Source organism: Chaetura pelagica, unplaced genomic scaffold (genome assembly GCF_000747805.2).
Source record: "Chaetura pelagica isolate M959 unplaced genomic scaffold, ChaPel_1.0 scaffold79, whole genome shotgun sequence".
In the NCBI taxonomy this organism is placed as follows: Eukaryota; Metazoa; Chordata; class Aves; order Apodiformes; family Apodidae; genus Chaetura; species Chaetura pelagica.
The window spans coordinates 4,787,434-4,802,597 of record NW_009969339.1 but is presented as its reverse complement, the minus strand read 5'-3'; the positions used below and the strand labels follow the sequence as shown (position 1 = coordinate 4,802,597).

General features: G+C 38.6%; 1 protein-coding gene across 1 annotated transcript in view; it reads right to left on the bottom strand.

Moving 5' to 3' along the window:
• Positions 1–8,780: 8,780 nt before the first annotated feature.
• CCDC53 (coiled-coil domain containing 53) overlaps positions 8,781–15,164 on the bottom strand; it is a 14,883-nt gene continuing 8,499 nt past the window's right edge. The window contains exons 6-7 of the mRNA XM_010005866.1: positions 12,086–12,150; positions 8,781–8,865 (exon numbers count right to left, since the gene is read on the bottom strand). Coding sequence (XP_010004168.1) covers positions 8,781–8,865; positions 12,086–12,150 — 150 coding nt within the window. The remainder of the gene's footprint in view (positions 8,866–12,085; positions 12,151–15,164) is intronic.

Sequence of the window (15,164 nt, the reverse complement as noted above, 5' to 3'; positions counted from 1 at the left end):
AAGGCAAAAGGAAAGTTTGTATCCCACCTGATTTTCTGAGAGCTGCCTTATGCAACAGTAGTACTAGCATAGTCCCCTTTTGAGTACAATACAAATAATTTCCAAAGAGAACTGTCCTGTTATTCCTGTCCTCTCTGCCAAAGCTTCAGTTGCCACAAAAGCATGGCATCTTCCTTCACCCAAACTGCTGACATTTTGAAATGTTTTCTGGTAACTGTATACTTACAGCAAGAAGTTCAGGGAAATGAACAGAATTTGATTTCCTAGGGACCCTGAGTGTGTGCCTGACTGGCTTTGATTTCTAGAACACAAGTGCCATGTGTACATTTCGTATAGCAGGGCTACAGACCATGGCCTCACACTTATAAAACTCTGTTGAAGACAATGGAAACCCTCCTTAGTGAAACTCAGATTCTAGTTGCTGGGCAGAGTGGTTGCCACTGGTTATCATCTCACTGGCTATGTACCAGCGGTTTGTGGTGTTCTGCTGATTGACATGTTGCCTAAATGAAGGAAATTATAGAATAATAGAATAATAGAATGGTTTGGGTCAAAAAGGACCCTAGAGATTATCTAGTTTCAAGCCCCTGGCCATGGGCAAGGACACCTCCCACTAGATCAGGTTGCTCAGAGCCCCATCCAGTCTTGTCATTGGCCAATGTCTTTTTGAAGGTGAAAACAATAGTATCCCTTTGTAGGGGTATAGTTTGTATCCTCAGCCTAACATGAGCTCCCTAGACCATATATGAGGGAATCCTGTAGGGGCAGAAACAACGTGTATACATTTGAATGAGTGAAAATGGAACCAGTTGGCTACAATTCCCCAAAGAAAGAAAATACTGATAAGTCTTATTTCTTTGAAAGAAATGTTGTATCTGGTAATCTGAAATATCAGATACCTCTGCTGAAGCTTAAATCATTGACAGGCTCTTTCATTGGGAGAAATGTACTCCATAGGCAAGAGAGGAAGTGCTATGCAGTACTTTAATCAAAACTATCAAAAAACCTATCATAATCTCTTTTAAAAAAAGAAAATGGAAGCCCTGTCAGAGGAAGGTGGGGCTCATGGCTCCTGGGGTCGGGTTACTGGGTCAGCAGAGCGCCATTGTACATCTGGTGTCAAGTACTCGGGTGAGATTGAGCAGTTCAGTCCCCAGGAGAGGTGAGAGTAGCAGCACACAGTGTAGCAGCCAGCTGGGGCCTGCTGATGGGTAGCTGGACTTCATGCTGCTGGTGGCTGAGTCCTGTGGTAGTGCCTGGAAATCCTGTGGCAGGTAACGGTGTGTAATGGAGCAAAGGGATGGGTGCCCAGGAAAGGCAGGTCCCAGAAAAAAAAGCTAGTGCAGCGTGTGCTGATATGTGTGACTACATAGACCAAATAATTGAAATGGAAAAAACTTCCAGAATGGGAGGAAGAGAAGTTTGGTTATTCAACCCACTCTGTTTATAAGGCAAAAGGAAAGTTTGTATCCCACCTGATTTTCTGAGAGCTGCCTTATGCAACAGTAGTACTAGCATAGTCCCCTTTTGAGTACAATACAAATAATTTCCAAAGAGAACTGTCCTGTTATTCCTGTCCTCTCTGCCAAAGCTTCAGTTGCCACAAAAGCATGGCATCTTCCTTCACCCAAACTGCTGACATTTTGAAATGTTTTCTGGTAACTGTATACTTACAGCAAGAAGTTCAGGGAAATGAACAGAATTTGATTTCCTAGGGACCCTGAGTGTGTGCCTGACTGGCTTTGATTTCTAGAACACAAGTGCCATGTGTACATTTCGTATAGCAGGGCTACAGACCATGGCCTCACACTTATAAAACTCTGTTGAAGACAATGGAAACCCTCCTTAGTGAAACTCAGATTCTAGTTGCTGGGCAGAGTGGTTGCCACTGGTTATCATCTCACTGGCTATGTACCAGCGGTTTGTGGTGTTCTGCTGATTGACATGTTGCCTAAATGAAGAAAATTATAGAATAATAGAATAATAGAATGGTTTGGGTCAAAAAGGACCCTAGAGATTATCTAGTTTCAAGCCCCTGGCCATGGGCAAGGACACCTCCCACTAGATCAGGTTGCTCAGAGCCCCATCCAGTCTTGCCTTGAACAATTCCAGGGATGGGGCACCAACAACCTCCCTGGGCAACGTGTGCCAGTGTCTTATCACCCTCACACTAAAGAATTTCTTCCTAATATCTAACCTAAATCTCCCCTCTTTCAATTTAAAACCATTACCCCTTCTCCTATCACTGTCTTCTGTGGCGAAAAACCCCTCCCGACTTTCCTGTGGGCCACCTTTAGATACTGGAAGGCCACTATAAGGTCTCCCCAGAGCCTTCTCTTCTCCAGTCTCAATAGCCCCACCTCTCTCAGCCTGCCTTCGTAGGTGAGGTGCTCCAGCCCTCTGGTCATCTTTGTGGCCTCCCTCTAGACTTTCTCCAGGATCTCCATAACCTTTTTGTGCTGGGGGCTCCTGACTGGACACAGTACTCCAGGTAGTGTCTCATGAGAGTGGAGTAAAGGGGCAGAATCAACTCCCTTGACCTGCTGGCCATGCTTCTTTTGATGCAGCCCAGGACACAGTTGGCTTTCCGGGCTGCCAGCGCACATTGCCGGCTCACGTTGAGCTTCTCATCAACCAAGACCCCCAAGTCCTCTCCTCCGGACAACCCTAGAATTGAGTTAAGGCTGTAACTAGAGGAGTCTAAATGCTGATGAGAGGGCCTAACTTCAGAGGGAAAGCATAAACAGATACTTTATAACACCTTTTTTGTAACATTGGGGCTAAGAAGGCTTCAGACGGGGATGCCATCTTTCTTGAGCTCACCTGCTATTTCATTACCTCTCCCTTTTCATCAAACCCCTAGAGGACCCCAACCTTTGAGATGGCTTCTTCTTTCCCTGACCAAAATGTGGCTGAAAACAGCCAATAGGCTCTAAAAGTTAAGAAAAACTAAGGACAGACACAGGTACAAAGTGATGCTATTTCCACAGTAAATCAGGCTGAAACACTTCTCACAATTAAATTATTACGCAGAAGCTATTAGTAGAGAGACTTGCATTACTTTAATCTATGGTAATAGGTCAACTCAACAATGTTTGAAGACCAGGGATGCCAGGGGCTGGAAGAACAGTAACAAAGGCTAAAGTTTACATCAGATGAGGAGGCTGACTTGAAAGCCAATTCAAAGGCAGAGAAGTTACAGTAAGAAAAATGCTAATAATCACTCCTCACTCATGGTATTCTAGCTATATTCAACTGCTTTGAAATTGTCTTCTCAATACATGCCCTTGTGCAGGCCGGCAAGCTTTTGACATTAGTTCCCTAAACCACACCAAACACATGATAAAGCTTGATGAATCATTCTTTGCTTAATGAAGTTTTACAAAAGAACTGGCTGCCACCTATTTCACTCTTTGCTTTTGATGATGCCAGGCAACATGCTGAGTAAACAAGACAATGTTGTTCAAGGTTTCTTGGGAAAAGCAAAAATATCTGTTGTTATTTGACAGCTCCCTAAAAGCACTGCACTGAGGAGAAAGCAAATGATGAAACAACTGAGAAAAAGACATTCCCCCTTTTCTCTGTTCATCCCTCTCCCTATTCTACTCTGCTTTAGAAGTGGGTGAACTGGATCCAGAAGATCAAAAGATCATGTCAGCATACAGAAGTTTTCCTTTTCAAAGAGATACTGAGAAGCAGCACAGAGAAATCAACACTGCAAGATGCAGTTTAGGGGAAGGATTGCCCATGCCTCTGAAAAATGGTGAGAACAGTGCTGCAAGAAATCACACATGGAATCTGTTGGGAGCATGGAGTTGGCTGAACGCTAGAGATCACTTGTTTGAGAGCAAAAAGGATAATCACAGTTGTTAGGAGAGATATAATTTAAAATAGGTCCTACTAATCTTTTCCACTGTCTAATTCTTCACAGCAGGGTAATTCAAGCGTAATAAAGTTCTCACCATTACAAGTGACCTGAAGGGTAAGATTTATTAAAAAGTTGATGGCAATCACCTATAAACCACCTATAAAAAGAACTGTTCATATAAATGTAAAAATTACTCCCAGATCCCTTCTGGTCCATCCTTTTCAGCACCCAGATCCATGCTTTTTCCAGTACAAGATTGGTCCCAAGCCCAGCATCCACTTTACTTCAAATCCTGATTCCACAAACAGAAGATGATAATGAAGCACAGAAAGGGATTTTTAATGTCCAGGGAACAGCATGTCCCCAGACAGAGTAGACAGATTTCAAGTGAAAATGCAGAGACTAGAACAAGCAAGAGCTTGATAAGAAAAAAGTGTATTACCTAAATCAGAGAATACTATTATTTATAATTTCACTATTACAAGGACAGAATACCATTTATAAAGTCTGATGCAAAAAAGAAAATAATCTACTGTCTGCAAAGTGAATGTTCAGAATTTTCCTTTCCACCAATTTACCTGAAAATGGGAAATACACTTGTTTAAGGTCAAAACGCTGATTTAAAAACTTTTTTAAACAAAATCAAAATAAAACCGAGTCCTTCATGCTACATCCATCCTCAACAAATGACCTGTATTGTAATTTATAACCATTTAAACTTGCTTCCTCAAAATGAATATGACAGGCCAAGAAAGGTTGGATTGTACAGCCTGGAGAAGACAAGGCTCCAGGAAGACATTATAGTGGCCTTCCAGTCCTTGAAGGGGGCCTACAGGAAAGCTGGGGAGGGACTTTTTACAAGGGCATGGAGTGACAGGATGAGGGGTAATGGTTCTAAAGTGGAAAAGGGGAGATTTAAGTTGAGTATTAGGAAGAAATTCTTCACTATGGGGATGGCGAGACACTGGAATAAGATGCCCAGGGAAGTTGTGGATGTCTCCTTCCTGGAAGTGTTCAAGGCCATGTTGGATGGGGTCGAGAGCAACCTGGTCTAGTGGGAGGTGTCCCTACCAATGCAGGGGGGTTGGAACTAGATGATCTTTAACGTCTCTTCCAACCCAAATCATACCACGATGATTCTATGAAGGTATTAGCGAAGTTAGACAGTCAAACACAAGGCAGGAATGGCCAGAGCTTTGTGAATTATTGCAAACATTTTAGGAATGAACAAACTTGCAACTTAGCACTGAACATCAATCTCTGCTCACGGCTGGAGTAAAATCTTGGTAGCAGGAAAAGGGACTGTGGGATCGCTGCAGTCCTCCCCACTTCTTCCATTACAGCATTCAGTATTGATTTTTACCAGAGACAGAACTGCAAGACTAAGCAAGCCATAGCCTGAGCCAATGGGGCAGTTTTTGTTTTGCCTGTAAAGTGGAATGAATGGAGGAGACACCATCACACGAAGTATCAGGAGAATGCTTAGGACACTAATACAGGCATTTGACTTGCAGTTGTCTCAGACAAGAGGCTGCCAATTTCCTTAGGAGTGGGAAAATACACATTCCGTTTTGCAGACAAAACATTATAACTCTGCAACCCTGTATCAGCTTTTCAGAGAAAAAAATGGGTTCCCAGAAAGTGTAAGTTCATGATGAGCTTCATTTTCTTGCTACATAACATTATGGAAAGCAAAACTGATCTGGTCACACACAATGCAAAGTGCTGATCTTAGCGATACTCTTTTTCCAAGTACGGGCTATAGTTCCTGATGACTTTTATTCACAGAATGACAAACTATACACTTAGTCACTGGTGTAAATAACACACACTGGAAAGAAAAATAAGACAGAGGAAGAGACCCAGCTTGGAAAAAGAACCATCAATTTTCTTTTCAAATGTAGCTGAACAGGAGAGTTGGGAGGGAACAGATTAATGACAAAGAGTGTTAAACTAGAACTTCAGAATAAAGTTATTATCATGTCCAGATGTTGTTTTTGACTTTGACAGTTGTTCAAAGTTTCACTTAAATAAATACTGAAATGCATCTGGTCTTAAGGCACCTACATGCATTTAAAACGACTGTAAATACCTTTAAGAAACTGACCTTTATACACTCTGCACTCCATTTCACCTCCAAAATGAGGAAGATGGTGACTGGGTAAAAAAATCCAAATGTTTGTTTAAATATTGAGTACCTAATTTACTATAGTACATAATAAGTATTAAAAGATGCATTATAACTGCAACAGTTATTCCAGCAACAAGCTGAAGCAGTTCTTGCACCTTCAAATTGCAATATTGCCCCAGATGGTAATTTAAATTTATATAAAATTTGGGTATATTAAATGCATATAACTGACATCTCTTAATGTATACTGCATCTTTTGAAAGTTTGTTGCTGTTGGAAGCTTTTTAAAAATAAAAGTCACTTAAAAATGGACTTCTTCCCTTGAAAATATTACATACATCTGATTACTCTGCAGCCAAGTTGTAATCCTCCCTCCACCTTCTATTCCAAAACAGATGGTAAATAATGAGCAAGTTGGAATATCCTCAGATTATAGTATTTAGCTTGTGGTTAAGGACTTTCCAGTTCCTGGGTTAGCACCATCTCACTAGAAAACTGCTGTAGATCAAGGAGGACGGGTGCAGCTGACATAATTGAGTCTCAAACCAAAATCCCATACTTAATAGCTTCTTGTGTCAGCATGTGTCCTAAGCTGAAACATCTCAGATGGGATTTGGCTACAACCTGAGTAAAGGGATGTGTTTAGCAGATGAGACTGGCAGGAACAGAGGAGCTTAATGTGGTCAGAGGTTCCAAAGGCAGTGGAAGCACTATGGCTGCTGACCCACTGAAGGTAAAAAGGGAACATTTTATCTTTTTTTCCCTAATTCCTCACAATTTAGACATTCATTTTGACTGTGTAGTGTGCCACCACTCAAGTGGGAGAGGAGAAAAAGTGGCAATATTTTTCTTAACATTTCTGCAAGCCTAATAAGATTGCACTATTTCAAAGTAAACAGCTACCCTGCAAAAACTGTACAAGCCTTAAGCAATTAAATTCACCATTCCTACTAATGAAATTGTTATTCTGTGACATATATAATAACAAATTAATTACCCCTCATTTTTAGGAATGACTGTAGGCTAGGGACTTTCTTTTCCATTCCACATAAAAATACATTGTTGTTATCTTGTTTAAAATAACACGGGGATAAAACAGAACCAGAACTTTGGTTTACAAAGAATAGCTTTAATTATAGAGACTGCTTCAGTGAGTTTTCAAATATAGATTTTTAAAACATCACCATATATGCTTTCTGATATAACATTATAATATTTACTTTTGAAACACTTATTGCTAACATGTTAATATTTGTTGAGTTTTACCAAGTGTTAACTATTGAGTATTTTTAAGTACCCAATAATAATTAATTCATCATTGAAATGTCATCTCTAGGCATTTTCTAGTGCATATATTCTTTCATAGGGATTCAGGCATTAGTCTGATTTACAGGTTATGAAGAGCTTAAATATGTCTGCTAGACTAAAATGGAAGCCATGCTTAAGCTACAGGAAAATAAAACACAAACAGTTAACCTAGTGAAAGGCATGAATAACTAAGAGAGAAGATAATGACTTGGTCATAAAAACTACCAAATGTATATTCTTAGAGCTTCAGCTTTACTCTTTTCTTGGTCTCAGGAAGAATGTGAAATACCAGAAAGTGAATGATTGCCCAGAGCACTCAGGTATAATCACAATAATCTGGGGAATACAAATAGATTGTGAAAAATTTCAAATAGAACAAATTATATTAAAGAAGATCCTTTATTGAAACATCATTTTTGACTCAGGGAGTAGATTAAATACTTTGGAGGGAAGTCTTCAGGGCCAGTCAGGCTCCAAGTGGATTTCTTTATATTGTTCCCCAATGCATACCTCAATAGGTAGCAAGGTAGTTTTCTCATTAGACAAACTGAATCTTTGCTGCTTTGTTCAAATTAACAGTAAAGGCACCAACTTGGAGGTGACTTTTTATCCTACGCAAACTACTCAGCCACAGCTCCTTTAGAGTAAGCCCAACAGTGCTACACACATAACAGGGAACAAGGAGTCAGACTTCGGTATTTCACCAATAATTTCCCAGTCACTTGTTTCACAGTATCATTTTCAAACCAATCTTGCAACATTTGTAGCTTTCTACACCACTGTAACCAGATTTGATAAATCAACTCTTCTACAGAGTAGGAATTTCTTTAACAATTTTGTACAGACTCTTAACATGATATCAAATAGCAGTATATACTTAAAAAATAGATTCAGATAGGTTTTTTGATACATTTTTCACTTGTATTGTAGTTTCTCTCTAAACAGAATTATCACTGATTTGCAATCACCACAAGATAGCTGACTTCTATGTAAATGTTGTTGCATGACTTCAGAATACAGTATAATGAAAAAAATAAATAGAGATCATAAATGAAAATTTCATTTGCAAAAGTTCCTTTACCTTTAAGTTACGGGACAGAAAGAAGGCAAGTTAGGTAAAATGTGCTACATGGAAAACCCAACAATGACCAGAATGCACTATTAGAATCCTGAAGGTTTAGAAGTGTAGAATTCTTAAGAGTTTTATGAAGTAATTTCAGAAGAATCAAAAAATATTCTGAAATTCAGCATAAAAATCGCAAGGGTCTCACCATTACTTTTCATGGTGGAAAGGTTCAGGTTGCCTTTACAGCCTGTTCAAACTTTCTGGGAGAGAACACAGAGAATCCTAGTCGTTAAAAATGCCGTCAGATAAATTACGTCGCCCATGTGACCCATGCAAAAACATTGTCTGGCAAAGCTTCGAACCCAGGAGCACTTAACAAAGGTTTCCAAAGGTCAAAATCAGTCTCTTTAGTCACTAAATGAAGATTCGCTATCAGAACTGTCTTCTGCTTTCCCATCATCTCCCCAGGCAGGCACGGGGGCATCTGGGGTCCTGCAGGCAAGAAAAACGTTGTGTTGTAAATCCTAGAAAGCAACTGAGAACAGAAGCAACTGAGCACGTAATGCTAATGTCTTTTCACTGCAACCGCATGCACTTAATTGCCACATTTAACACATTACAAACTCACCCCTTATTGTTATTGCCTCACTTATAACTCAAAAATAAACACTAGAAAGTGCAACTCACTGGACACCAATACTCTGTAGACATCAGTTTGAACGTACACCCTGAGGTTATGAGAAATAATGACAGATGACTAAGTAGCAGCAAACACTTCCAGAAAGAGCTGAAGGTGGGCAATTTATTCAAATTTCTTCAGTCTTCAGAGGTTCTGAGGCTGAAAGGAACATGCTGTACACCATTAAGCAGTGTAAATGGTACATGAAAAAAAATAAGACAGGAAATGAACAACATTGTATCCAACTAAAACTGCAGGGATAATTTAGAGAAGCTAAAAAGAATTACTCAGAGTGGAATTCGGCTAGAACATTGGGTTAACTTTGACATGCAAGAGCAGCCATGGGATTTTTATTGACTATAAATGATCAGACGTCTTGCAGTCAGTTTTGAAGAGAATATTTAAGAATCATTGTGTCAAAATAATTGCTCAGGGAATCTACTGGGAATGAAGGAGAGAGAAGCAAGCCCTCTAAACACTAACTATCACTGCTGACTAAAGATGCTGGCTCTCCCTGGGGTCTTCCTCCAAAGTATGTCATGAGTTTGGCAATACAAGCAAGACTGAGCCCTGTAAATTCTGAAACCAAGGTAGAAAATATACATACAGTTATACTTGGGGAAGAGGAAGAATGATCATCACAGAAACTAGCTTCCAGCATGATAGCTAGTTGCTCTCTTTAATACAATATTACATTTTAAATTAAGCTGACAATTGCATTATTCATTCCATTGTTACTTATCTTGGGGCTAAGCCCTGGGTGTCGTGCCACAGAATTTCTTTACCAACTTTAGTTCTGTTTACTACAATTTCTCTGTTGGAAATCTCTAAGGTACCTTTAATGTACCTTTACCCTCTTCTTGCACACCTCCAAAATAAATTAAGAAAGCATTTGCTTTCTCATGAAAAATACCACTTCACAATATTGTTCCCTGTTGCTGTGGTAATGAGAAAACAGAAAAGCCCTTCAAAGACGTGATCTGCAGAGACCAGCGCAAAAACTCTCCTTTAGTAAGGAGATGAAGACAGCAATTAATTCCTTTAGTAAGCACGGGCAGGACAAACTCTCCTGGAATTGTAGGCCAGCAAGAGAGGAAGGATAAGAAACAAAAGTTCAAAATAGATATATTGGGAGCTTGCACTTTTCAAACTCTGTAAATAGTTGAGAAGGGAGTGATAACAGAAGTAGAACAGCCAAAGGAAGAGAGTATAAACAACTTAATATTATTACAATTAGCATCTGTGCAGCCACAAAAGCCCCACTCTTAGTCACTAGCAAGTAGCTGTTAAGAGTCTGCAGTACATGACTGAGCATACAGCAATATGTATATTCTCCTAATTTTCCCTAGGACTGAATGAGCAGACCTAAGGAATCTGAAGGTGTAAGAAACGTGGTGGGAATGGCAAGATACACAGTAAAAAAGTTTATTATATTGAGAGAAGAAAGCAAACAAATTAAGATCACCTCTGACTCCTTAAAATACTATGCTTTATGCACATTGCCAAATAATTAGCTTTCTTTGACGAGGTAGCTTTGATTCACAGTTTTCAAACTAGTAATATTTTAAAGAAAATCTGCCTAAGCATTACTGTTGCACACAAATTTTGAAGATGGACTTTGAGACCAAACCCCAAACATACTCCATGATGGGCAATTCCCAGGGATAATGTTTTTTGTCTTAAATCAAATCCGTCCAAAGTCCAAAAAGCAGGTACTTTTTTAAGAAAGCTTTTGAAATTTTAACCTACTATCTTATTTTTATCTACTACAAAAATCCATCCAAATATGAGGAAATAGCAGCATTTACAGAAAGGAACAGACCAGAAATGAATTTAAAAATACAACACATTTAACACACACAGAGTAAACCATCTTTAATAACCCTATCTCAGATTTGCACAGGTTCCTGTTCTTTTTCTTATTTCTCATTAGAACAGTACAAATATCAAATTATTAATAAATACTTCAGGATTATTCAGTCACCAGGAGATAGCTGGGAGACAAAGTAAGTCAGTATATGATGATACTTCAGTTTTTCTTTATTTTTATTTATCTTACTAAACAGGTTGCTAAGGAGAAGCAGACTTTCTAATATATTGACACTTTTCTTTGCAGAGGATACAAAAGTGTTTCAAACAGTTCAGTGGCTATAATCTAAGAAGGAAAGTTAATATTTTCATCAATTTAACAAATTAGATGAAATAGTACAGTAAAACTAAATTACATGTCAAATGTAAAATAACCCTAAAATTTACACTTATGGCCAGAAAAGTAGCTTTGAAAATGAGTATCTATTTCTCAGTAGCCTTCACATCAGGTTAGTTCCATCAACAGTCACAATTTTAAACTGATTACTTCAATTTACAGTGTCAGTGTTGGAAGCAAAATTGTACCTTCCATCTACTGAGGGAATATGGAAACAACTCTGCGAACCTTCATGCATTCAGCAAAATAAAACAGTTTTTTCTTATTCCTGTATCACGATGACATTTTTGTATTGAAGCGCTAAAATAAAGTATCTGGGTAAAACCTCATCCTCTAAATAGTACAGTGCAAATGGCTACTGACATACTATTTGATTTCTCAACACTAAATGCAAATTGTCAAATGTCACCTTGTCATTGCTATAGTCTTTACCTTTAACTGTACCACCTCTACTTGGATGGGAAGAAGTCCTTCCATCACCTCTCAAGCCTGAATGGTAAAGTCTTGCAACTTTCTGTTTGGGAGGGTACAGTACCGACCCATTTACATTCCAGTCTCTGTATTTCCTAGACCTCTCCTTGGACTAGGCAATGCTGAAAAGACAGCTCATACTTGATATTGCATCCCCCCTTCTTTGGTACTATGGCCCTTTTCAGACCTATAAAATGCTAAAAATACCTTCCACGGGAAACTTCAAAACCTGCTTCAATGCTAACAATTTAGACTCACAATATCATCAACAAGCTTTTCTAAGCAAACTTTTTTTTCAAAGTTTTTTTAAACACATGGTTGCATTCCAGCCCTACTGGAAGTTACAAATTACTTACTCAAGAAGATCTGGATTTAGCCCTTCAGAAATCATTTTGTTTCTTATTGCCATTACAGGAACACCCTGTTCAGGAGGAGGAAGAATAATATGAAAATACTGGACATAAACAGGTGCATTAAATTCCACAGGTTCTTTTAGGCTGCACTTTCATACATTTTTATGCATGTCACTTGTTAAACAAGAGCATGGAATGAGAAAGCATGAAATAGCACAAAGACAGGAGAGAAGAGTTGTGCTAGAAAGATAAAGAAGACTTGGACACATCGAAGGCTTAGCCAAAGATGGAGGAAAACCAGGCAAGTGCATTTGCTACAGGATACCTTAATGCAGTGCTAAAACTGGAAAACTCTTTAAAAAGTATGCAGAAAAAGGCAAACAGGAAATGAAAACAGAAACACAATGTAAAAGTGATTCCTCTGAACACATGTGCTTGTACACTCACGCTTGAATCTTCTGTGACTTGTGGACAGATTTTAGCCAACTATGTATGTGTTAAAAAAAAATTCCTTCCTTTCACTGCAAGTCATTCCACAGCTTCTGCACTTTATTTTACTCAGCAACACCTAAACATCCCCTCATCTTGGATCACATACCCAAGAACACTTTGAACCACGTAGTCTTACGAGATACATTCCAACAAACTGCTCTTATGTTTCCACTGAAGTTGCTCAAAGACAACTTGTTGCTTTGCCATCCCCTGTTGCAAACCATCAGAAATACCACCTGGGCCACTGTATGCCAAGATAGGAGGAAAAAAATAAAGGAAAAACAAAAAAAAGATTATATAATTTCAGATTTCCAAGGAACAAAGCTACTGGTGGTCTAGGAAAGTCAGGAGAGGTCTCACAACCTACGTGAAAAGTAGTGTGAGGTTCTTTTGGCACAGCATAAATATATTTTGTCCAAAGTCAGTAAAATAGCAATAAAATAATAGGCAGCCATGACTAATGTTCCAGAGAAGCATGTGGTACTAGTGACAGTAGTGACAGTTGCAGGAGCTAACCTGGTAAAATGACAACTAAGTTAGTTGCCTTATTGTGTTTTCCTTGTGCAGTTTCACAGCAAGAGTCACAATCAAGACTTTTGCTTGAAGGTGCTATTCTGGAACAGCACACAAGCAGGTAGATAGTTTTGGCAAGCTACCAGGCATATTGGCAAAAATGTGACTCAAATAGTTGCAAGATATTAGGCTTGTGAGAACAAATTTTTTAGTAATACACAGCTAATGCACATTATAAGTATTTGAGTATTTTATGACAGTTTAAAATATTCACTTACTCTACTACAGATTTAAACACCAGGCATTTGGTGTCTACACAGTGCTCCATGCTATCTAATATTTTTTTACCCTCAGTTGACTGCTCTTAGGGTTGGTTCCTTTCCCAGCTTAGAAGTGACTCATGAAGTGTATATGTATAAATTCAAACCACGTAAAGTCTACAGGCTGGAGCACCTCTGCTATGAAGGCAGGCTGAGGGAGTCAGGTGGCCACTGAAATGGCACAGAGGAGCCAGTAGTAAATTTTCATTGAATTTGTCTGTGCCCAGTTAAGATATGAAATAACCCAAATCACTACACATTCAACACAATGTGTACCCCAGCACTATGCCCAGTCTGGCCTTGCAGCCTGGGAAGTGTGGGAGGCATGGAGAAGCCACACTGGAAGCAGCAATCTTGTTGTGAATAGGTTTTATAGTTCACCGTAGTGCAGAAAGAGGTCACATATCATCAGTGCTGGCAACTCCTGAAAATTATCGTGCTCTCTGTGTTTGGTTTTTATTTCAGTTCCTTAAAACAAGAATCAATCTGTATCAGGGCAGTCAGTATCCTGGCATCTATGCAGTCATGTTTGGTGTTTAGACTCAAGTAAGAATACTTGTACTTCATGTCTAAAGTTTATCTGTTAAACAAGTAGGAGACTGTTCCTCTCACACTGTCAACAGAAGTGTTCTGAATATTTATTGTAGCTAATATGATACTGCTTTTGAAAGGTTTGCTTGAATATTACCACTGTACATCTTAAAAAAGATTAATTTAGTATGCTCAACTGCACTCCATCAAAATGAGCTTGTTACTATTCCACAGAATAGCTATCTTTAATGAAAAATAAATCTCTCTTCACCGTGCTAATTCTTAAATACTACAAATAAAGCAATAAATAAATAAATGATCAGTTAAAACAAATCTTCAGCTAATAACTTCATTTGGGCAAATAAATTACACGAGCCAAAATACTTGACTGGACATGAAGACAAGTTTGGCAAACAAAAAAAACACACATTAATTTGTTGTACATTAGTTTGACTTTCCTACCACACTGTTTACAACTGGCAGAGGAGTCACCAGGAACTGCCAGTACAAAGGGTAAATGTGGAAAGTGAGATCTCATTTCTTCAACAGTCACCAAAAAAAAAGTCAAAGTAATTAGACCATTCAGCACTTTCACATCCACTTTGAAGTCTGGCATTAAATCAACACACTAGCATAGTGTTCCACTTTCTGCTACTAAACCACTGCTAGGTTTTCCAAATGGTTTGTAACAAGCTACCCATGAAGTGCCAATGTGTGATTCAAATGAAAAATAAGGTCTGAAATATCATCCAAAGTACCAAGCACACCAACAGTAATAACTGCTCAGAGGAGGGAGTGAAACCATAAAGTTAAACGTAGGCAACATTTTGCTAATGCTATGACATAATCATATTTTCCAGAATTATAACATATATATCAGAGGAAAATTTCCACTGACAGCTTGAAAAATAGTGACAGATTTTTTTATTTCTTTCCAATCACATTTTTAATTTTGTGAACATGGAAAAAACTTCTTCAAAAACATCATCCAGAGTCTCCTATTCACCATTTCACCCTTCATTAGTTTTCACTCATGTAAATATTGAGATTATATGAATTTACTTCCTTTTTATCTGAATAACAGCCCACAGATAAAGAAGTAAACAAAGCCTGCAAAATGAGTAACAGGAAATTGAAGTGGAACCAGGTAGTGCAGCAATTCTTGTATCTCTATTTCGAACCCTACAGAAGTATCAAATACTCCTGCTGTGGACTATGCAAACAAA